This window comes from Pollachius pollachius (genome assembly GCF_949987615.1).
Source record: "Pollachius pollachius genome assembly, chromosome: 18".
Classification (NCBI taxonomy): domain Eukaryota; kingdom Metazoa; phylum Chordata; class Actinopteri; order Gadiformes; family Gadidae; genus Pollachius; species Pollachius pollachius.
In genome coordinates this window covers 2476452-2502496 of record NC_136951.1, presented here as the reverse complement: position 1 = coordinate 2502496, position 26045 = coordinate 2476452, and the positions used below count along the sequence as shown (strand labels likewise).

Below are 26045 nucleotides of genomic sequence, written 5' to 3'. Positions count from 1 at the left end.
TCCTACGAGGTCGCGCAAGGGATTCTGGGGGGTTCAACTGTCATAGGGGTTTGGACCTTTGCGGGGCCCCCTGGGTTACTTTGTGGTTGTTTGTTATGGGGGGAGGGGGGGGATTAATTGTGTGTAGTTCCATTGTTGTGTGATGTGTAGTGTGATCGCGACCATTAGTGAGTTTTGTGTGTGTTGGTCAGGTGTGCCTTGTTTCTGTTATGTTCGGTGTGCGTACAATAAAGGCAACTCTCGGAGTCTTGCGGTGTAAGGGGCACGAGAGTTGCATAACCGTTTAACCTGGACTCCCGTCTCATCCTTATCGTGCTGCTCGCCATAATACTGTGTCAAAATCCAGTGTCAAACTGGCTTTTTTTTAAATTACGTGTGTACCGCTTTAAGGCCCAGCCTGCATTGCAGAATGGCCGCGGTTCAAGAAGACAACTTCAAACAAATGCATCCAATTTTTATTTTGGCATGGGTATACTATGGAATCTACCCTTTTTAGCCATTTTCGATTTTGACGCAATGTTAGAGCTGTTTAAACATCAGAGATATGCATGTATTTCACTCTAAAATGTATATCTCTGCCGTCTTTTTCCTTATTGCTATGAATTTAACACCATATAGTCCCACACTCACCTGGTACATGTGTGCCGAGTTTGCAGCTTGTACCACTTTTGGCGCTAATGGAGTTAATGTGTGGGTGTTTGGTCAAGTTGTGGTTGATAGCGCCACCTTTGGGTGCAGTACCACAAATTTGGGTTCATGGGTAGAGGAGGTTATTGGTAACCATACCTGAAAATTTCAAAAGTTTTCGACTTACGGTATAGGCTGCAATATGACTTTTACAGAATTTGAGGAAAAAGAAAAACGTTACAGAAACAATAGGGGCCAAGCAGCTTTGCTGCTCGGACCCCTAATAACAAAGCTAATTAGTTGACACTGACTGCTTACTGCTATACAATAATGTCAGTAATTTCTAGCTGAACGCTAATGTGTACCAAACTGAGCTTTAGAGATGCAGTTTTCAGCAGGAGGTAAAGGTTTACTTGGAAAGGTCAATACTGTAGTACACAAAAAATGATATTCCTGTATGTGCCTCTACAGTAAATATATTTCTTTAGCAATTTGTTGTGAATAAAAATATGTGAATGAAAAACTAAACATCACCACCACCACCACAAACATCACTACCACCACCAACAACAACATCACCACCAGCACCACCATTGGTGGTACTTATTTTGGTGCGTACAAGAAAATAATTGTTTAGAAATTAAAATGTATTGTTTTGAAAAAAATACTCTCATTCCAGAAATCATCCAAAGCGGTTGAGGAAAAAATGTGAAACCAGGAACAAACCACAGAACCACAAAACAGAAAGTAGCAGAGAGTTATTTACAAATGAAGCACCCTGTGCATAACCTTTAAAGTCATTTTACAACAGCACCTCAAGTGAGGACACCAGATTTCAGAAAAAAAACATTCCTCATTGACATTATCAGATAAAAAAATAAGAATTATATTTATTATTTTATACATTTTTATTTGAATTTATATTACCTTTCAAATGGTAAACTCTAAAAGAAGAATTATTTGGGATACATGATTTTAACCAGGACCAGTCAACAATATAGACTTTTAAGCAAATAAAACCCTGATTGCTACCACAGTTAGCTCTTTGTGAATCAGTTTTCTTCATATCAGTATGTAACTTCAGATTGCTACCACCGTTACTGGTAGCTGTATGTTGAACTTCAAGTTTGAGACTCAAGATCAATAGCGTCTCTGAACAGATAAAAGTAACACTTTTACCAACAGACATTTACACACAACCATCGTCTATATCTGTTTGAGGAGGCAAATGTTCATTTTGAAAATAGCCTTTAAAACCCTTTCTATGAAGCTGTGTGTTTTTGAATGTGTGTGTGTTTGTGTGTGTGTGCGTGTGTGTGTTTGTGTGTGTGTGTGTGTGTGTGTGTGTGTGTGTGTGTGTGTGTGTGTGTGTGTGTGTGTGTGTGTGTGTGTGTGTGTGTGTGTGTGTGTGTGTGTGTGTGTGTGTGTGTGTGTGTGTGTGTGTGTGCGCGTGCGAGAGAGTGTAACTGCCATCGTTTAACCGTTCCGTCTGTCCACTCTCAGTATTCTCCACTAACAGGTTATCTTAGCCTCTCTCTCCTATTGCCCTGTAACTGTCTCTTTCCCCTACTGTCCTGTTTGGTCTCTCTATTGATGCTGCACTCTGGTGAAGTTGATGCAGCGTCCCTGTAACAACAAACATTTGGATTCATTCATAAAACAGATATAGGTCATAACATAATGTGGACATGTTTTATGATTACTATGTGTTTACTATGTGTTTCTCACTATATTAATATTCAGATCCACAGTCATCATACTGTGACGTGGTAAGGGGTTAGCTAGTGGGTCAGGGAGGGAGTTATGGGGGTGACTCCAAGTTGAAAGGCACTGGTTTGGTTGCCTTTCAGTCATTCATTTAGTAGGCACTTTTATCCAAAGCATTGACAGAAGGTTCTGATGGGTCTGGGTTTCTTCCTCTATGATGCCTGCAAGTAGGTCATAGCATTGGGGCTTGAACCAAGAACCTTTGCACCGGGAGTCAAAACTATAACCACAAATTATCCTTGGTACGACTGCCAGCGGTGAAAGGATAACACTTTGTTCTACAGTAGGTTGGATAAGGGTTATGGTTTGGCTAGGACAGGGCTAGTCCAGAGGTTGTAGGGCACGGTTTGACCAGGGGGGGGGGGGGGGGGGGGGTCATAGGTCAGGGTCAGTCTTACCTGGTCCTGGGATGAGGGTCTCATGATGGCCACTCTATCATACTGTCGCCGTAACAATGCCCCCAGCGCGTCCATATGGCCCTGGGACAGAGAAGGGGAGGTTTGTGTGACCATGACCTGGGCCAACAACGAACAAAGGCATCATTCAGACCCATCCCAGCCTCCACGTTGTCATCGGCACCCACCTTGATGGGAGTGTACCACCGGGACGCTACCGGGGGGATGTATTCAGGAGGCGGTCTGGGCGGGGGTTTGGGTAAGATGGGCTCGTCCACCTGGTCAGGCATGGTCACCACAGCATTCTTAGCCTTCTCCAGGCGGGCGCCCTCCTCCGTGGAACCCTTGTCGCCCCAGCGCACCTTCACACGGAGACACCCAGAGCCCTCTCGTTAGGACGCACTCACCTTCACGCGGAGACACCCAGAGCCCTCTTGTTAGGACGCACTCACCTCCACAGTCACACCCAGAGCCCTCTCGTTAGGACGCACTCACCTTCACGCGGAGACACCCAGAGCCCTCTCGTTAGGACGCACTCACCTCCACAGTCACACCCAGAGCCCTCTCGTTAGGACGCACTCACCTTCACGCGGAGACACCCAGAGCCCTCTCGTTAGGACGCACTCACCTTCACACGGAGACACCCAGAGCCCTCTCGTTAGGACGCACTCACCTTCACACGGAGACACCCAGAGCCCTCTCGTTAGGACGCACTCACCTTCACACGGAGACACCCAGAGCCCTCTCGTTAGGACGCACTCACCTTCACACGGAGACACCCAGAGCCCTAATGTTAGGACGCACTCACCTCCACAGACACACCCAGAGCCCTCAATGTAGGACACACACACATCCAAATGGACACACCCAGAGCCCTCATGTTAGGACGCACTCACCTTCACACGGACGCACCCAGAGCCCTTTCGTTAGGACGCACTAACCTTCATACAGACACACCCAGACCCCTCATGTTAGGACGCACTCACCTCCACAGTCACACCCAGAGCCCTCTCGTTTGGACGCACTCTGCTCCACAGACACACCCAGAGCCCTCTCGTTAGGACGCACTCACATCCATATTGACACAACCAGAGCCCTCTTGTTAGGACACAATCACATCGATTTATGTCAGGAGCTACCATGGTTACTAATACTAATAACTAATACTTATTTACCTTACCTTACATCTTATCAGTGTTGGGGTAGTTACTCAAAAAAAGTAATAAGTTACTTATTACTAGTTACTTCTGTAAATTGTAATGAGATTACTTTACTAGTTACTACATTTGAAAAGTAACTTCACTACTTCGTCAATCAGTAGCAACACACAAGTTTCAGAACACAGGCTTTGGGAAACATGAGAACAAAAATTAAGTGGTCAATGAAAAATATAAAAAGGTCACTTTATCCCATACAATTAAAACAGAAATGCACTTAAGCGGCGGTGACACACGCTGTTACTTTATGTGGTCCAAAGGATGAATGAACCTGATCTATTTTGCAAGCTATGACATCGTAAGTGTGTCTTCCTCTCACCCTCTTGCAGGCAAGAGCAGCCTTCTCAAGTTTTAAAGTAATGCTGTCTATCCAGTGCACCGTCATTCCTAAGTAGCTTTTGTTGTTTGCAGACAAAATGTCCGCGGTGGTGGACATATTATCCAGGGAGGATTCGAAAATTATTTTGAGCTTCGATTCCATGTCGGTAAAACACTTGTTCAGGTAATGGGAAAATGTCTCCCTGTCGGGTGTTGGCTTGCGAGTCGCGGGTATTTTATCTAGTATTTTATCTAGCATGTCTTCTACAATGAACCCTGCAACCAGACTTTCTTTCTGTTAGAGTTGAGACGTTCACGAACGTACCGAATCTATTGAACGGCTCTTTAACATGAACGATGGGAACCGAGTCGTAGTGGTGAGGCGTTCATTTTCTTTTTCATTTATTTTTTTTTTCTATCGCTGTCACGCTCACAGCATGCGCATACAAGCTCCTCCTCCTACTCCACTGAGACGGAGAGCGTGCCACGCGTTTGTTTGTTTCATGTGAGTGCGTCCGCGCCGGAGAGGCAGAGTACTGCAACTATGAGCCAAAGAAAGCGCAGCAGCATCTCTTTCTAAAAATATTGTCTACTAAGATATGCACTTTCTATTTTAATATATTTTAATTATATTTTTGCAGGGAAGTTCATTGTTCATTGCCTGCTTAGTTTTTATTGTGCTACAATTAAAACGGTGAACATGATGAACAAGTGAAAAGAGCTTTATTTACACTTCAACACATTGTATACAAAGATCCAAAATAGTGATCTCAGATCTCTATCTACTTTCTGTGTAACCTGCTTCTGCGCTCCAACACTTGAACACTCCTTCGCACAAGCAGCTACGTCACTCAAATTGATCGCTATGGCAACGTGCGGGGCAAGCAGGCGCTGCAGACACACAGGCAGCACGCATGCACGCACCACAACAGATCAGAACTTTACACGCAGGCAAACACGGATTCGGTAACGCAGGAAAGCGCATTAGTATAGTCTAGTAAAATAGTGTAGTTACCGATATTTTAAATGTAATGCGTTACTTTACTTCGTTACCCAAAAAAGTAATATCGTTACTGTAACGCGTTACTCTGTATCGCGTTACCCCCAACACTGCATCTTATCTTATCCAAGCTCATCTTGAAATTCCAATTTTAATACCAGATATTACATCTCTCCATCAGGACATCAGTTATGTCTTCTTATGAACTCACCTTTCCTTTAAGCCCTCACCAATATGCCTATTTAAATAAAATCAGCCTTTAAATTACATTTTGTCCCACGTGTTTTTCTGAAATGTGTCGTTATCAGTGAGGTCAGGTGTGGACTGACCTCCATGCGCTTGATGCCCCCGGCGCCGCGGCCGCCGTAGTACGAGGCGTCCACCTGGGGCCACCTGTGTCTGGGCAGGGCGTCGTCCTCCGGCTCCTACACACAACCAGGCTGTTAACACCACTCCTGACCCAGTACAGTCACCACAGGGAGCATAGCCTAGGGGGTACCTGTACCCTAGGGTAACAGACCCCTAGGGATATACCCCAGGGGGTATGTTTACCCCAGGGGGTACGTTTACCCCAGGGTGTACCTGTACCCCAGTGGTATGAGTACCCTAGGCGGTATGTGTACCCTAGGTGGTATGTGTACCCTATCCGGTATGTGTACCCTAGGGGTACAGGTACCCCCTGGGGTAAACTTAACTGTACCTTAGCGGGTACCTGTTACCTTGGGGGAATATGTACCCTAGGGTATGCCAAGCAGATGTAAGGGGGTACTTGAATAATCTATTCAAGTAAGAATATATTATTCATAGGTAACATAGTATTATTATGAGTAGAGTACTTACGGGTGGAGGGGGAGGAGGAGGAGGGGGGCGGGCCGGAGGAGGGTCTCGGATCACCTGACACATGATCACATGACTCCATGTCATACTGATACAAGCACTTAGCTGAGCTAAAGCAGTGTCTCAATGTTGCTCTATCTGCCTCTCTGATCCATCTCTTATCTTTCTCTCTCACTCCAAACTCAGAAATGTATCGCAGTTTTGCAGGAGAAGTGCTAAATGAATGAAGTTTTTTTCCAATTTGCTGATCTAGAATTACATGGCTGTACATATCAAAGCCTTCATGTTGGACTACTTAGCTACATGCTGTCGTATGTCATGGCACTTTGCAGCAGCTTGTGTTTTTATTACATTCTAAGCAAATATAACTAAATCATACATTACTGATATTATTAATATTTTGGTCTGTAACTCCTTAAAGTAAACTGACATATGTTCATGTAGACTTGTAGTCCATCTGAGCTTTCTGAGTGGCTTTTCACAATGACACGCACACACGCACACACGCACGCACGCACGCACACATGCACGCACACACGCACGCACACACACACAAGCACACATACTCACCACGGTGCAGCAGAGCGGCCAGAACCACCAGAAGACAGCCAGTGCCAGCAGAGCCAACAGAGCCAAGATCAGCCATAGAACCCAAATCCCTTTGGACTGGAGAACACACACACACACACACACATACACACACACACACACAGAGACACACACACACACACACACACAGAAACACATACACACGCACGCACACACACACACAAACACACAGTTAGCACACAGACACAAACAAACAAACACATTTAACAACATTAAATATAAAACATTATATAGACATTTACAGACAGAAAATTGGTAGGATACCATGTTTAGTCAGGTTATGAAACCATGCGCACGCACACATTTAGATACATACACAGAAGGATTGGAAAGAGTCTAAAATAAAGCAGTAAACTACACAACACTTGTTTTTGAAAAGCTTGTGATTGTAGATACATTTGCTTCATGTAATCATTGTAGATTAGAGAAGAGATTACAGTATGTGTCCAAGGTACATAATTAAATTTATTTGGTAAATGGTAAATGGACTGCATTTATATAGCACTTCTACCCAAAGCGCTTTACAATATTGCCTAACATTCACCCATTCATGCACACATTCACACACCGACGACAGCGGTGTCAACCATGCAAGGTGACAGCCAGCTCGTCTGGAGCATTTGGGGTGAGGTGCCTTGCTCAGGAACACCTTGACACTCAGCTAGGAGGAGCCGGGGATCGAACTAGCAACCTTGCGGATACCAAATATCCATGATGAATATGAAGTAGGTTGGACAGGAAATTCTGCTAACAGGAAGTGCTGTTGGGGGGGGGGGGTTGATGTGGTTTGATGTGTACTTCATTGATAGCGTAATGGGGGTCATTCACAATGATAACCCCTTCAACAACTCAGAAATAACCAGCTGGGACTGGTTTAAGACGAATGGAACGGTTGTCCAACCCGGAATTACAGGTCGGACTAATTTGTGTATCATTTCAGAGCTCTGATGTGTCCCACTTGATATCATCAACATCATCATCAACACTCTGGGAAGGAAATTAGGTAATGCTTTATATTAAGTTCCTTGAAATAAGCCTTTGTTAATAGGTAATAAGACACTTATGATATGCATATTAACATTAATTGGTGTTAATAAGACTATCTATAAGTGTTAATAATAACATAATAAACATGTTTATTGTGATATTATAAGACTTTTATAAGCACTTATAAAAAACATGTTAACTATTTTTTGATTGCTCAATAATATTAATAATAGTCTGAGTTGTTTATAGTTGTTAATAAAAAGCATTACAAACCTATTTATTGAGTCTTACTAACTTACCTATTATGTCATTGTTAAAACTTTACTACGAATTTTTTATGCTTATTAAGGTTAATAAATCCTTTATTAAACTGCTAATTATGCATTTTGCAGGTACGGGATCTAAAGCGGGAACAATGCTTATTAAGTTTAATAAGTCAGCACATGTTGAGTGTGATCTGTTTTGTGCCTCATATAATATTGTAACGATCACCCCACAGTGGTGCAGTGTTGAATAAGGAGGCGATGTCTGGCTTGCAATCCTGCTCTTTATTTGGCAAATAAAACGGTTATCTCCAGTCACTGTTGGCCGTGACCACGCCGTACATCCAGCCGTAACACAGCTTAACCCCAACAAACACGTCACTTCCGGACCCTGACCCTCACGTTGTTCCCCCCCCCCCTCGCGAGACAATCCCCCATTAGCCTCTATTAATAACATTAGTACATAACCCAACACATGTGAACATTTGCATAGCTGCTGAACGCATAATAACAGAACCACATTAACCCAGCTTGTTACACAGCTCCCCCCCAACAAAGTCCCTCGTCTCGAGGGACTACACAAAGTCTCTGAAACGGGCCGGCCGATGTCCCTGTCTCCGCGGTGGCGTGGGGGACGCAGGCGCTTCTGACCGGTGGGTGAAAGGTGTCTTTGCATTGAAAGGTGTCTGTGGTGGAAAGGGGGAAGGAGAGATGTGAACAGGGGGGTTAGTCACTGTCTCTGGGGAAGTATGTGCAGGGGAAATTGGGCTTCGATAGGGCTTGTGTGCCCCTGTGTAGCCGCGTGCAATACGCCACCACTCTCTCTCCCTCTGGCCCCGCCTGAGCCAACACTGCACCCATTCCTACGTCGCGGGCATCCGTGTCCAGAGTAAACTCTAACCCGGGGTCCGGGGGGGTAAGGATGGGGGCCTCCGTCATTGCCTTCTGGAGGGAGTTGAAGGCTTGTTGGCACTGTGGCGTCCAGGTGAAGTCCCTGTCCTTCTGCAGCAGGTGGTGCAGGGGGGGGCGGCTGTGGAGTGCTGTTGGGCTCCTCCATCCTTCGCTGCAACAACATGGGACACCATGCTGACACGTCCCATCTATATGGGCCCCGGGCCATTTCCCTGGTCTTTGGAATGCTTGGAGCACTGTCTGAGGAGATGGCCAGGCTGTCCGCATCCCTAGACAGACCAGGGGGCGTTGGCGAGGCCGTGTGGCACTTTGCGGTGAATGCACGGAGACAGCCTGTATTAGTACAGTCATTTCAGCCACCCATGCAGGCTTTACTTGGGCTGTATCAGTACATGCAGCGGTGCTCACCGTAGGACCACTCCCCTCAGGGCTGCCTTCCATGGTCCCGCCCTCCACAATCTCTCACTCTAGAGCCAGTTCCAGAGCCTCTTGTATGGAGCGGGGATGAGCGAGCTGGGTCTGAATGCGCAGCCCCCTGGGGGTTATGGCTTGGATGAACTGGTCCCTGGCGAGCTCCGCCTGTATCGCCAGGGGCATGTGGGCATAAGCCCTCCTGGCTAGAGTTTCAATGTCATTAGCTAACACACGGAGGGGCTCTCCAGGCCGCCTGCGTCTGTTGGAAAGTTCAGAGCGTAGGAGACCGGGCTGTTAACAATGTCCAAAACGTCTCTGTAGAGCCCCAACAAGAGCCTCATAATTATTTCGTTCTTCTGGGCTGAGCAGTAACAGGCATGCCAGTGCGTCGTCTGTAAGGCATAACGCTAGCTGTAGCGCTTTATCATCCTCCGACCAGCCTGCAGCTTGTGACAACAGTTGGGGCATGAAACACCTGCCAGTCTGCCCTGCCTTACTTTGGTGTTTTACATGGGGCCCGGCAAGTATAGGCACCGCCGCTTTGCCACACAGGCTGCGCAGACTCTCTGCTGTCATACTTTGGAGGAGCCGACGTGCCAGCGACGAAGCTTCCGTCATGTCCTCTGCTCTGTCGGGGGTTGGTGGAACTCATTCCCGCGTCATTTGCCATGCGCCTTGCCGTCTCCCTCAAGCGGGCCTTGGTCTCCGCAGCGCGCTCAAACTCCGTCGCCAGACCCTCCGCACGTCAAAACTGTAGCTCTCCTCCTCCTTAACTTTCAGCCGTGCTCCACTCCCGTGCGCCATGTCCGTTGGCAGTACAAACAGTGGCACCTCGTGGTAGGTCCGCTAGCCGGCTAGGCTAATGGCGAACACCGGAGAAAAACCAGTCCGTCGCTTTTAACTTCTGACACCAGTGTAACGCTCACCCCACGGTGGTGCAGCGTTGAATAAGGTGGCGATGTCTGGCTTGCAATCCTGCTCTTTATTTGGCAAATACAACGGTTATCTCCGGTCACTGTTGGCCGTGACCACGCCGTACATCCAGCCGTAACACAGCTTAACCCCAACAAACACGTCTCTTCAGGACCCTGATCCTCACGTTGTCCCCCCCCCCCCCCCCCCCTTATTTTGAAGGTTGTTCTAAACCGTAAGTTCTGTTTATGCAAGTGGATGACGGCTTGACGCATATTGCTCTGAATTCCCGTATGTATTTGTCTGATTTTGTAATTCTGTCAGGCAGATAGTAATGCGCCCTTACCACTAGGTGGGGTCCTTTTCCTTTGGTAAACATTAGGGGTGGGAATCTCTTGGCACCTCACAATTCGATTCGATTCCGATTCAGAGGTCAACGATTCGATTCTAGACCGATTTTCGATGCATCTCGATGCAATAATTATTTTTGAACATTTCCATGTGTGATTTTCAAAAATATATATATACATCTGAGTTTGCTCCTCATTGTTGGCTCATTACTTCCTACTTTTGTGATCATTAAAGACAATCAACAGATGAATTACCTTCTCTAATATTTATTATTAGGGAAAAGGTTTTCTTTCACAAATATGACTTTGAACATTGCAATAATCAATGCAGCTTGCATTTTCTATGCTACACAATTGTATGCCGCTTGCATTTCAAAACATTGTGCAAAAAGTATGGCTTGGAATTCAGCTATATAAAAACACTGTGCAATATGAGGAAGAAAAGTAAACAGAAATATAACAGTGCTACAATGAAATAATGGCAGAGTACCATGGAAGTGCAAACTTATTAAACAAACAGTAACAGTAGAAGTGCTTAATAACTGGTGGATGATGTAAGCTGGTCGACATGCTCTGGTGTGAGTGTACTCCGTTGGGCAGTTACAATATCCCCTGCAGTAGAGAAGACTCTTTCTGCAGATACACTGGTTGCCGGAATACAGAAGTATCGCTTGCCCAACTTGGAAAGCAGGGGATACAGCGCCTCATTCTTTCTCCACCAGCTGAAGGGGTCCTCAGAGAGAGGAATTGGTGGACCACCACAGAACTTTCTAACCTCCTCCTCAACTTTAGCATAGGCAGAGATGGGGTGCTGAGCTGTGGCACCAGCGAAGGTATTCCCCAGCAGATTCTCCAACAAAGAGGATGAAGCTCGTCTCTTAGGAGGACAGGGGTTTTGCAAAGAGGGGGCAGCTTTGGTTCTGCTCCTCAGTGGTGTGGGTGTCCTCTATGTTGGGCTGGCTTTCCTCATCTTCCACTCTCACCTGTTGCTGTAGGTAAACACAATAAGAACAGATTACCACAGCGGCCTCATTTTCATATTTCCATATCATGTCAATATCTCCAATCCTAACCACATTTAAAAAAACAACATACATTTATGAGGCTACCTATCTGTTCAATATTGTAATTTAATTGTGTGTTATGTTGTACAATTTTATAATTCCATACAGGAAATGGTAAATCTTGAAAATCGTACAATGTTACAATAAAATAGCATTATTTACCTCAAGTGATGCAGCCTCAGCAACAACTCTTCCAAATGTCTCCTCTATATCCTCCTCAGAAAGGAAAGGCATTCCCTTGAATCTCGGGTCTAGAGCAGAAGCTGAACGAAGTGACTCCTCTCTTTAGGTCAGAGTTGTAGCTTTTGCTGAGGTCCGCGTTGATGGTCTGCTTTATCTTGCGGGTAATTGATGATTCTGCAATGTTGCCCGTCATTTCCTGGAAGAGTTGAGCTTGCAGTGGGGCAATCAAACACACTGTGGTGCTGCTCTCCTCTGATATGAGTGTAGTAGCATCTTTCATTGCCTTTAGGGCCTAACTACATCCTCTGCGTTGGAGACATCTGTCTCAGTGAGAGTACAGAGATCAGCTTCTCCTTCCCTCACCTGGGGAGAGAGTAAAGCGGCGCAGATAGCCGGCTGCTGTTCCAAAAAACGATCCACCATCTCATATGCACTGTTCCACCTGGTGCTGACGTCTGTTATCAGTTTGTGACACGGCAGACCAAGTAGCTTCTGCTTCTCCTCCAGCTGGTACGCGCCGACGGTGCTGCGGTGGAAAAATGTAACGATGCGTCTAATCCTCGCCAGGAGCTTAGACAGCGCAGGCAACTTGAGCGCTCGCTGACAAGCCAGATTCAAGGTGTGGGCGTAACATCTCAAGTGCACAAATCCTCCAAGTTGGCCAGCAACGACCATATTAGAAGCATTGTCTGTGACTAAAACTAAGTCGTTGTCATTCAGATGCCACTCATCTGCTACCTTCTTCAACAAGCCGGCCACATTTGCACCCGTGTGACTCTCGTACATTGCTCTTGTTTGGAGCACAAGTGACACTAGCTGCCACTCATCGTTGATGAAATGCGCAGTTATGGTAACGTAGGACACCGTGGCAATTGATGTCCATGCATCGCATGTTATAGCCATCCTTCACCCTTGGTTTCAGCGTAGAGTGTAGGGATTGCGGTGTCTGTGAAGAATCGCCGACAAGATACTGAACTTCGGCTCCAGAGTATGCACCATCTCCCGAAAACCCTTGTTCTCCACGACAGAGTATGGTCTTAAATCCATTGCAATAAATTGTGCAATGGATTTTGTAATCCGTTTGGCCCTTTCTGAGTTCGGTGGCAGCTGTGCCACTGCCTGTTCAATTGTCCTCTGGCTGCCATCAGGACCGGGTCCCTTTTCTCCCAACTCCGAGTGGAATCGCAAAATGTGGTTTCACAGATTTGTTGTATTGCCGAAGTATTTAATTTGACTTCTACACTCCTTACACATGGTGTAGGTCTTGTCCAACTCCCCATCTACCTCATAGAACCCAAAATGCTGCCATACGGGAGCTTTTAAAGAAGCCGGTGCAGGTCGTAAAGGTTTGATGCTCTCAGCCATTTTGTCTCTACTTAAAGTTTATAAACAATTCGCAGTCATGCTTGTGTTTGCAGCGCATGCGCAGTCTATACGTGTGCGGCGCGTATGGACGAGAACCGGCATGCAGAAAGGAGTTTTCTGAAGCGCTCTTCAGCAGGCGAACAAAATGTTGCATAAGGCGAACAAATGTAATTTTTAAAATTCCGATTATTAAATTATCTGCATCGAGAGCGAATCGATTTAGAGAGAATCGCGATGCATCGGAGAATCGATTTTTTTTCCCACCCCTAGTAAACATTGACGCGCAGTCACGCATTATACTAGTTCGTTCCACCACGTAACATGGAGCAAGTGTGCATGTGCGTTCTTGACCAAGTGAGTCATTCTTTGATATTTATATTGATTTTGTAGATACAAAAAGTAAGAACAGTACAGTTCACTTATATGTTAATGTTGTGTCAATAAGTTCCACCTGTTCAAGTGTTGCGCAACTTTCACATCGCAGCCGCGATTGCATTCAGATCACGGCCATTACACATGCGCTCATTTGGAGCATTGTAAATCATTTATTATTTCATTGTTGTAGCCAGTTCATTTATGTACTTATATCTGGTTGCATTTTGGTTACATTGCAGATACCACACACATTTGACATCCCTAATCCTGTATGTACCTGTATCTACATAAAGACCCTGAAACCAATCTCTGCCTGCACTACTCCTTACAAGAGTCCCGCTGTGGATCGAGCAATCCACCCTTATCTCAGATAACATTACACCCTTCAATTATCAACACATATGCTGCTTGAAGTGTTTGACGAATGTTTGGAGAACATGTCGGAATCGTCGGCACGGCAGTTTACTGCTACAGAGCTGCGTGTCCCTAAGAAGATGTGTCCCTGATTCCCCTTGTTGGATCACAGTTTGAATCACTTTGGCTCGATTCTCCAATGAGAATGTTTATTTTCAAAACAATCATTTTAAATCTCTGAACAAGGAGTTACTTGTTCACACCAGATTCAGATTTTTTTTACATTTCAGCAAATTGCACATGTGTTCAAGTAAACTTGTCTACAGTTTGAGCAATAACCACAGGCACATGACCTGCTGAACAAAACTGATTTTCAGTGAAATTGTCATGTCCTTCAAAACTTTTAAACATTCTTTCATCAATATGGGCCATTACAATCAAAATGATCCATTCAATGACCTCAATCTGTCAGTCATACAAGTATATTCCAAACATCTATGACATGGAATGTTTGTGGTGTCTGCTATGTTTTCAAATGACCTCCCAGGTAAAATATTAATGCAATAGGAATCAAAATCCTACAAATGAATCAGTCAAGCCTGGCAGCATATATACAGTGTATAGAGCTGGCCCACATAACCTGTTTATGAACACATAAAGAACTTCACAGCCTTGAACAGCAACTACATGCTGGCGGAGGAGGTGGAGGGGTGTGTGGTGGTGCTGTGGGGTTGGTGGTTGTTTAGAGGAAGACAAAATAGTGGAAGAGGTGAAAATAGAGGCTTTCCAGTAAATGGAAAACAGTTTTGTCATATTAATGTAATGTAAAAATAATAAATGTACCTTATAGTGCTGCCACAATTAGTCGACTTAGTCTACGTAATCGACCATGAAAATATGTCAACGCCAATTTTATAGTCACCTAGTTGTTTTACAATTGACCGCCTATTTATTTTTGTTCAGACGGCAATGGGCTGCAGCTCAATTGCATTTAAAGCTACAGACACCAGAAAGAGCACATTCTGAAAGGGACTGAAACAGAGGGGAATAGCAGTAGGCAAGATTTTTAGTGTCCAGCTGCAGCCCCGGAGAACAACACCCTGGCCAACCATATGTATAATTCCTACAATCATTTCTCTTTATATATACAGGCACGGCAGAAGGTTCGCACACTTCACGGAGGAGGCCAAACAAATGGCGGTTGGACTACTTCCACCAGTCTTCAGACTGAAGCGATTAAGAGAAGTGAATGACGTTGATGACTGCTGATGGCAGTCAGCATGAAGAAGCTACATATTTAAGCTTCTGTAGATTATTTGTTAAATAAATTGTGAGGAAACTTTGGTGTGGTTATTCTTCAATGTATATTTATATCAAATTATGATGATATACTTAACAAGAAATTTAATTTGATTCTATTAGACATATTAAAACAATTTCTTAATTATAATGGTCAATTACTTAATGAGTATAATGTATAATAAGTGTATAATACACTCAATTCCATTAAATAATTGTCTACACACTAAATTAGTTTATTTGTCTAAATAACATTTAAAAAAATTAAGCTATAAAAATGGTTACTGACATGTCATAATACGGTTTTATTATGTAAATTTTTTGGTCTAATAAGTTTAATAACGCAAAAGAAAAATCCTGAGGTATTTGTCTAAATAACGTTAAAACTTTTTTAATATATAAAAATGGTTACTAGCATGTCTAAATATTTTTTTATTTCTTTATGTTAATTCAAGCAATAAATACGTTTATTCGTCTATAAAAAAATAATCGGAGATAACTTCCGTCCAGCCACAGTACTTCCGTCCCGCCTGGGTGTTCTGTCCATAGATATATATAGAACACTGGTGTTCTATATATATCTATGGTTCTGTCGCGCCAGGGTATTGTTCTCCGGGGCTGCAGCTAGATACTATTGAGATTTTATTTCCTAAAAGCTATTTCCAGCAAACAGCTTCAAAAACATGTTTTATATACTATGTTTACTTATCGGCGAGTCTGTAGTATTAACTCTTGAGAAGTACAATGACTGTCTTTGAATGTTAAACAGGCCACTTAGACTTTGGAAGTAATGTTCCGCCATGCACGCAAGTGTAAACGCAAGCAGCATAGCTGCGTGCCTGCCTGCTTTCAGCGCGATTCATTATCGGCACATTTAAGTTATTTTATGTTTCGGCTCTTCAGTTTAGTGAAAGATAAAAATTGACACAATGAAATAACAAACGCTGCATTAACCAACTAATCAAAAAATTTGGCGAAAGATTAGTTGTTAGAAAATTTGTAGCTAGTGGCAGCACAGCACTAGTACAGAATACAAACGCATATACATATTTTGACCTATCGTTGAAGTCTCGGTCTACAAAGCTAAGTTTAATGCAGAAATGCAATCAGTTCGATAAATAAGTGTCTTGCTTGGTATTCTTACTTTGATATGAATAAGTTAGAATGTGTTGTTACTAGTTGTGCGTTACTTACACATGCGGTTGCGTGGATGATGAAGGGACTGGTGATGTAGGATTCTCCATCGTTAAGGCTGATCAATACTTCCATAGATCTGTTAATATGAATACATTAGGCTGATCAATACATCTATAAATCTGTTAATATTTATAAATCAGGCTGATCAATACATCTAAAGATCTGTTTAAAGTATGTAAATACATTAGGCTGATCAATACATCAGTACTTGATGCAAGATGAAGGTTTTTTGAAGTACTGGGTACAAAGCCAGCCCAGGTAGTCCAGAAAAACAACTGATCTGCTAATAGACCCCCACAGACCACCCAGGCTGTTTATACACAGCCCTTATCACACTCCCCCCATTATGTGTGTGTGTGTGTGTGTGTGTGTGTGTGTGTGTGTGTGTGTGTGTGTGTGTGTGTGTGTGTGTGTGTGTGTGTGTGTGTGTGTGTGTGTGTGTGTGTGCGTGCTTGCGTGCGTGCGTGTGTGCATACTTACTCGCTAAGCTTCTGCAGTCCGGGAGCTGCACACAGTAAATGGTCACCATTGGTGATCATATTTACCCTCTCTTTGAGAGAGAGAGAGAGAGAGAGAGAGAGAGAGAGAGAGAGAGAGAGAGAGAGAGAAAGAGAAAAAAAAGACAGAGAAATACAGAGAGAGACAGCGAGAGAGACATAGAGGGACAGAGAGAGAGGGAGAGAGAGAGAGAGACAAAGAGACGGAGAGAGAGATACAGAGAGAGGGAAAGAGAGAGAGAAATAGAGAGAGAGAGAGAGAGAGAGAGAGAGAGAGAGAGAGAGGGGGGGGGGGGGAGAGAGAGAGAGAAAACAACATGTCTTAAACATGGATGAGATTGGGCATTAGGAACACATTCTGATTCTCCTCCTACTGATTCTTCTGGAAGTTTCTGTGTTTGCTGAATAGTTTCGACTTGAATGTTTGACCATTCAGATGGTGCATCTGAGGAAAGCACATAAATAACATATTTTGTAAACAAGAAACATTCGACTGAGTGACCGCTCAGTGACCGGGACTTCCTGTCCTCTCCCGCCAAATTAGACCAATCACATCGCAGGCCCTCCAGCAGCCGCACCCGCCTCATAATGACTCCTTTGTTCTCTCTCAGAACACAGGCTGCTGTCTGGCGGCTGGCTGCAGTTTATTTTGATCTAATATGAGCCTCATTCTCCACTGGACCAGAGAGACCTACTGTACACATGACCGTAACATTACAGTAGAGACCAGAGAGACCTACTGTACACATGAACGTAACATTACAGTAGAGACCTACTGTACACATGAACGTAACATTACAGTAGAGACCAGAGAGACCTACTGTACACATGAACGTAACATTACAGTAGAGACCAGAGAGACCTACTGTACACATGAACTTAACATTACAGTAGAGACCAGAGAGACCTACTGTACACATGAACGTAACATTACAGTAGAGACCTACTGTACACATGAACGTAACATTACAGTAGAGACCAGAGAGACCTACTGTACACATGAACTTAACATTACAGTAGAGACCAGAGAGACCTACTGTACACATGAACGTAACATTACAGTAGAGACCAGAGAGACCTACTGTACACATGAACGTAACATTACAGTAGAGACCTACTGTACACATGAACGTAACATTACAGTAGAGACCAGAGAGACCTACTGTACACATGAACGTAACATTACAGTAGAGACCAGAGAGACCTACTGTACACATGACCGTAACATTACAGTAGAGACCAGAGAGACCTACTGTACACATGAACGTAACATTACAGTAGAGACCAGAGACCTACTGTACACATGAACGTAACAATACAGTTAGACCAGAGCGACCTACTGTACACATGAACGTAACATTACAGTAGAGACCAGAGAGACCTACTGTACACATGAACGTAACATTACAGTAGAGACCAGAGAGACCTACTGTACACATGAACGTAACATTACAGTAGAGACCAGAGAGACCTACTGTACACATGAACGTAACATTACAGTAGAGACCAGAGAGACCTACTGTACACATGACCGTAACATTACAGTAGAGACCTACTGTACACATGAACGTAGCAATACAGTTAGACCAGAGAGACCTACTGTACACATGAACGTAACATTACAGTAGAGACCAGAGAGACCTACTGTACACATGAACGTAACATTACAGTAGAGACCTACTGTACACATGAACGTAACAATACAGTTAGACCAGAGCGACCTACTGTACACATGAACGTAACAATACAGTTAGACCAGAGAGACCTACTGTACACATGAACGTAACAATACAGTTAGACCAGAGAGACCTACTGTACACATGAACGTAACAATACAGTTAGACCAGAGACCTACTGTACACATGACCATTTGATTACAGTTGGATCAGAGAGACCTACTGTACACATGACCGTAACATTACAGTAGAGACCAGAGAGACCTACTGTACACATGAACGTAACATTACAGTAGAGACCTACTGTACACATGAACGTAACAATACAGTTAGACCAGAGCGACCTACTGTACACATGAACGTAACAATACAGTTAGACCAGAGAGACCTACCGTACACATGAACGTAACAATACAGTTAGACCAGAGAGACCTACTGTACACATGAACGTAACAATACAGTTAGACCAGAGACCTACTGTACACATGACCATTTGATTACAGTTGGATCAGAGAGACCTACTGTACACATGACAGTTACATTACAGTGAAGACCAGAGAGACCTACTGTACACATGACCGTAACATTACTACACATTATTAGTAGAGCTAGGCTCCAGAACAGCTACTGGCTTTAAGATGTGCAGTCATTGAGTCGTGTTGCATGCATCCCAGTCCTGTTGGTGTACGACATCAAACTTGGGGAGTGTATGTATCATATAAATTGTTGTACAACATCATAGTTCTAGTAGCATATACATTGCACAAAGTGCTGTATGACATCCTACTAGGGTTGCGTATGATATTGTAGTGTCTGCACTTAATGGTGGTGTATGACATTGTGTCTGTACTTACTGGTGGTGTATGACCTCACAATGTCTGTACTTACTGGTGGTATATGACATCACGGTGTCGTTGGTGTATGACCTCACAGTGTCTGTACTTACGGGTGCTGTATGACATCACCGTTCCTGTACTTACTGCTGGTGTATGACATCACAGTGTCTGTACTTACTGGTGGTGTAGGACATCATAGTGTCTGTACTTACGGGTGGTGTATGACATCACAATGTCTATACTTACTGGTGGTGTATGACCTCATGGTGTCTATACTTAGGGATGGTGTATGACATCACAGTGTCTGTACTTACTGGTGGTGTATGACATCATAGTGTCTGTACTTACGGGTGGTGTATGACATCACAGTGTCTGTACTTACTGGTGATGTATGACCTCATGGTGTCTATACTTACGAGGGGGGAGCTTGTTGATGGTGAGAAGGCAGAAGCGAGCAGCTGCCTCGGTTCTCTTGGCTCCACTAACAACACTCCCTCCCAGCACAACGTGGAAGGACTCTGGTAGAGGGAGGGGGAGAGGGAGGGGGAGGGAGAGAGACAGAAAGAGAGAAAACCAAACAGAGAGACTATGTTTACTCAACGTTAATGCAATTTCCTGTTCTGATCCACCTGTTTCTACAAGTGGATTAGACTGCGTCCTTAACAAAAGCTTATTAACATGTGCTGTGTTCCAATATCCATATTATCCATAATCACTATACCTTTTGAGGACGTAGGGCGTTCCAATTAAGATCGGGGCGAAAAGAAGTGTACTGAAAAGACCCGGATGGTGTACTCTAAACGGTCAAACCGCCAGGTGTGGATCGATGCACACTTTTCGTACTCAACGGCAGCCATCTTAGCTACGTAGCGGAAGAGGCGGCGCGAGGTTGAGCCAACGTCGGAGCATTTTCCACATAGCCTGCATTAATGGATTCATTTTGTAATTTTATAGCTTTTATAGCTTTTTATAGCTACTATGTGTAAAGAGTTCACCGTTCAAAGCGGGATGTTTATTGCGGGGGAGGAGACGCAGCAGCAGTCGCGATCATAATTTCCGGTTAGTGCACCACAGAGTATTCAATTCGGAACGACACTGACATCCGAAAATCAGCGCACTTAGTGAGTGTGGATAGTATGCTACGTTTAAGTGTACTCATGGAAGTATGGGTATCGGAACAGTGTACAGTGTCTCACCATTAATACACACACTGGTAGGCTCTATCCGGAAGATCTGTCTGCACGACTGGTCCAGAACCTGGTCATATACTAGAGTCATCACATCACACCCCACTACCAAATCACATCTCACTACACATCACATCCCACTATTACATCACATCACATCCCACTACAACATCACATTCCACTACCACATCACATCCCACTACCAAATCACATCGCACTACACATCACATCCCACTACCACATCACATCCCAGTACCACATCACATCCCACTACCACATCACATCCCAATACCACATCACATCCCAATACCACATCACATCCCACTACAACATCGCATTCCACTACCACATCACATCCCACTGCCATATCACATCCCACTACCATTTAACATCCCAGTAACAAATCTCATCCCACTACACATCACATCTCACTACCACATCACATCACATCCCACAACAACATCACATCCCACTACCACATCACATCCCACAACATCACATCCCACTAACACATCACATCCCACTACCACATCACATCCCACTACCACATCACATCCAACTACAACATCACATTCCACTACCATATAACATCCCACTATCACATCCCACTAACACATCACATACCACTACCATATAACATTCCACTACCCCATCACATCCCACTGCCATATCACATCCCACTACCATTTAACATCCCAGTACCAAATCACATCCCACTACACATCACATCTCACTACCACATCACATCACATCCCACTACCACATAACATCCCACTTCACATCACACCCCACTACCACATCACATCCCACTACACATCACATCCCACTACCACAATATATCCCAGTATCACATCACATCCCACTACACATCACATCCCACTACCCATCACATCCGGCTACAACATCACATCCCACTACCACATCACATCCCACTACATCACATCCAACTACCGCATCACATCCCACTACCATATCACATCACATCCAACATCACATCCCACTACACATCACATCCCACTACCATGTGACATAACACGCATGCAACACACAACACTATAAATATGTGTTATATGTATATATTGGCTGGAAGACATATCCTGTGATGTAATCACTGCTCACCGTGGAAACGACGTCTCCGAGGCCGTGGAAGCCGTTGAGAACAGGAAACACGTGATTCGGTCCGTCGGCGATCTCCACCAGCTGGGACCAACATGGACGACACGCCAGATCTCAGACAGTTCTCTGCCTTCTACTCCGATAGCTCAATGAACCAATGAATGTTGTCGTTCTCAAATAAATATTATTTTGTTTTAAATGGAATTGAACTCACGAGTGGAGGGATGGAGAGAGGAAGAACGAAAAAAGAAAGAACCTACAAAAGAATGAATGAAACAAACTAACAAAATGTATATTTTCCTGCTGTCTCGGTAACATCTAGGATTCTACACTATAGATAACTGCATGCAAGTATGTAGATCCCATTTAGAAAGACATAATATAACATGAGTGCTTGGTGGTGTTTTGTTTGTGGTGTGTTTTGTTTGCTGTTTTTCGTGGCGTCCTCGCTGAGCCAGAGAGAGAATTAATCGTTTGGGGCAGATCTGCTCCGGCTTGTGGCTTCCGCCCAGAACCTTGATCTGCTGCCTGGTGACAGGAAGCAGGAAGTAGGAGCGCACGTCTAATCAGAACACGATGGGATCATTTCCTCCACGGAGCGCTGAACCCTATTGGTCAGCTAGGAGGGGAGTCTCAGTATATCCACACGCCGTCGGTGATAGAAGGACATCGTTTGAAACCAAAGCATCAGCTCCGAATGAATTCACTGACAATCCTGTGCCTGTCTAATGTATTTCCCTGGCTGTACTTCCTGTACTTGCTGCAGCAGCAGGCCATAACCACAGCAACTAATGGGATTTTGAGGCAATTATGGGGAACTCCCAGCAGCGTTAAGGTCCATTAAAGTCGAGATTGAGGAGAGATCAGCTGCAGCATCCTCCAGAAGAATATAATGATGAACACCCAAACAGGGGACAACACACACACACACACACACACACATTCCGAACAATGAAATTGAGTACCTGACTTTGGTCAAAGTTCATGACCCCCACACAGTAAACCATGGCCCCGTGACGTCTGACCTTGTCAGCCTGCAACAACCACATACACACAGTCATACTCCCTCCATGATGACCTATGTGGGAGTGAGGGGGCCTGCGAGGGCACCTCTCTAATAGTGAGCTTGTAGAGGTGTGTGTGTGTGTGTGTGTGTTTGTGTGTGTGTGCGTGTGTGTGTGTGTGTGTCTCTCTCTCTCTCTAATAGAGCTCAAAGGAGTGTGTTGTGTGTGTGTGTGTGTGTGTGTGTGTGTGTGTGTGTGTGTGTGTGTACCTCTCTGATAGAGCTTGTAGGGGTGTGTATGTGTGTGTGTATCTCTCTGATAGAGCTTATAAAACTGTGTGTGTGTGTGTGTGTGTGTGTGTGTGTGTGTGTGTACCTCTTTGATAGAGAGCTCGTTGATGTAAGGATCCAGTTTCCCGTCGGTCAGGGCGATGACCACGGAGGACGAGACGTCTGTTTTTCCTTTTATCTGCTTGTGCACCTGATCGATCAATCAATGAATCAATCAGTACCATCAACACACTGGCCATGCTTATGCCAGATCTACATGAGGACATTTAGGGTAATGAACAAATCTACACAAAGACAAACAGAATAATCCAAACAAGTGCCAAACAGCCGATACTATATTAGTAGTAACTTTAATGGTCATCAGTATAAAGGTACATGTCCTCGTACTTGTTCCAGCCCGACATGCATGAAGGTCTCTCCAGCTGGTTTGATCTCACTCAGAACCTTCAGACCCTCCTCGATCTGAGACCTGCCAGGCAGAACATAATAACACGGCTATGGACCAACCTCAGAATATGATAGTAAACCAGCAGAGATCACTAGCATTAACTACACGTACACAGTACACTGAATGGTGGTCGTAATGCCACATGGAGAGGTGTTTAAAACATGATGTTGATGATGATGATGATGATGATGAGGAGGAGCAACATTTTAGCAGGAACATGTGTGAGGAGAGAACTTTAAAATGAGGAAGAGTGTTATGACGAGGAGGATGGGGATACCTGTCTTCAGTCAGAGGAAGCACTACACGCGCACTGGATGAGAACACGATGAAGGACAGCCTCAGCCTGGGACTAACACACACACACACATACACACACACACACACACACACACAAACACGCATGCAGGCACACACACACACACAAGCACGCACGCATACAGACACTGGTTATTTCAGCTGAACAAAGAGTCTGTTCTTCAGTTGAATTCTTTGCAATGCATTTCGTGAGCGATGCAGACCTTGACTGTTAGTTACTGAATAACGAAAATATCGACGATAACTGGACTGTGTAAATAAATAGTTTGATAAAGGGTAAATAAGTAAAGCTCTGACGAAAAATGAACCTCTGAGAGCAAGCACAGTATACAGTTGACATCAAGGAGCTACAAAGAAGTCTGTAAACAACACCTGGACCGAGAGAGGGTTGCTATAGGAACCAGAACACAAAGTGATAGAATGGAGAGGAGAGAAGATAGGGGAGGAGAGGAGAGGAGAGGAAAAGAGAGGAGAGGAGAGGAGAGGAGAGGGGACGGGAGGATACGAGATGAGAGGAGAGGAGAGGAGAGGAGGGGATAGGAGGGGAGAGGAGAGGAGAAGAGTGGAGGGGAGAAGAGAGGAGGGGATAGGAGGAGAGAAGAGAGGAGAGGAGGAGAGAAGAGAGGAGGAGAGCGGAGAGGAGGAGAGGAGAGGAGAGGGGAAGAGAGAGGACAGGAGGAGAGAGGAGAGGAGAGAGGTCTACCTGGTGAATCGGTCGGTCAAGTTCTTAACGAAGCCATAAATCTCATCCCAGTGTCCAGACACACTGCCAGACCTGACAGAACACAACACAACACATTACTACAACCAGGGTCAACCGCACACACTACACACACTTCCACTATTACACTCAGACTACACACTTAGTGACACTACACACACTGACTCAAACAATGACACATCTTTCACTCTTACACATTCTTTCACACTAGATAAGAACCGAGGGGGGAAATCCCGCTTCAGAGGAGAGAGAGAGAGCGAGAGAGAGAGAGAGAGAGAGAGAGAGAGAGAGAGAGAGAGAGAGAGAGAGAGAGACCGTCAAGACATCAATGTTGTCACTGATTTTTGGTCCTTTATGACGAAACAGATTGAAAGCCACGACGAAATAGGTGGTACAGCCTTCACGACACAGACATCCATCAATCTCCCGCTGGACAGGGACGCCTAAATTAACATAGGGTGGGTGAAAGCTGTAGGGGGACCGAAAAAGGGGAGATCCAAACAGAGCTCAACACAGCCATACAAGGACTCGCTTTCTCTGTGGAGTACTTCAATCGTGCAGAGGTTGGAACGCTGGATATTAGGATATTCTGCAACGCACGCGCACTCTCTCTCACACACACGCACCCACGCTCTCCCACTCACACACATTAGTCCAACACGCACGCAGTAGGACTGAACTGTGGTGAGGACCTCTCACTCACCTGTCGAGGACAAAGTACAGATCCAGCGGTTCGTCGCAGGACTTCTCCTGCGCTCCACACAACAGGACCACCAACAGTAAAAACAACGCTTTGCACAACATCCCGTCCATAGCGTAGGAATAACACGGAGATAATATATGAACTATACTGTTCTACCCCACAAGAGAGCTACCCGCGAACACTGACAGCGATTCATCATATCCAACGGAGATAATAAACAGATAATAACGGTTTTAAAGGCAGCCCGGGCTATGAACCCTGACCCCCTCCTCCTCGGTCCAGAGGCTTAGCCAATCACAGGGCAGGACGGGGGACGCGGAGTGTTGCAGGACGTCCGGCGGGAAGCACTTGTTCGGTCCACGGAGCTCCACCGCGGTCGGGGCAGGGAGTCCATAGGCAGGGCGCTGGAGAGTCAGCTGTCCATGAGGGTGTGGATTGGGAGTGGTGTGGGCATGCGCAGAGAGCTACGTGTGAGCGGCTGTGAGCCTGAGATGAGGAGCGGGACAGACCTTCTCTCTCTCTCTCTCTCTCTCTCTCTCTCTCTCTCTCTCTCTCTCTCTCTCTCTCTCTCTCTCTCTCTCTCTCTCTCTCTCTCTCTCTCTCTCTCTCTCTCTCTCTCTCTCTCTCTCTTCCCCCCCAACCCCTTCTCTCTCTCTCTCTCTCTCTCTCTCTCATTTGGTTGAAGGTGACCTACTCTCTGAATATTTGAGGGATTCCGTAGATGTGAAGAACTGTTATAATAACAACTGACCCGCCGTCGAGTTGGATGATCCCGCTGTTGTATGTGTGGACAGGAGTCGGGTGGGG

At 44.9% G+C, this 26045-nt stretch overlaps 1 protein-coding gene across 2 annotated transcripts; it reads right to left on the bottom strand.

Annotated features, from left to right (window-relative positions):
* On the bottom strand, positions 1–25623 carry LOC307089153 (anthrax toxin receptor 2-like). Of its 2 annotated transcripts, XM_079755282.1 has the most exons (18): positions 25239–25623; positions 24518–24589; positions 23777–23848; positions 23439–23520; positions 23137–23241; positions 22723–22791; positions 21972–22013; positions 21761–21841; positions 20651–20711; positions 19871–19972; positions 16926–16995; positions 16443–16521; positions 6732–6827; positions 6165–6218; positions 5654–5749; positions 2978–3151; positions 2793–2873; positions 1–2253 (listed from the first exon to the last, which is right to left on the bottom strand). In XM_079755282.1, exons 1-18 carry the CDS (start codon positions 25346–25348, stop codon positions 2215–2217), a joined length of 1485 nt encoding a protein of 494 aa, XP_079611408.1. In that variant the 5' UTR covers positions 25349–25623; the 3' UTR covers positions 1–2214. The 2 variants fall into 2 exon arrangements, with proteins under 2 accessions (XP_079611408.1, XP_079611409.1); XM_079755283.1 differs by lacking the exon at positions 21972–22013.
* Positions 25624–26045: the final 422 nt, after the last annotated feature.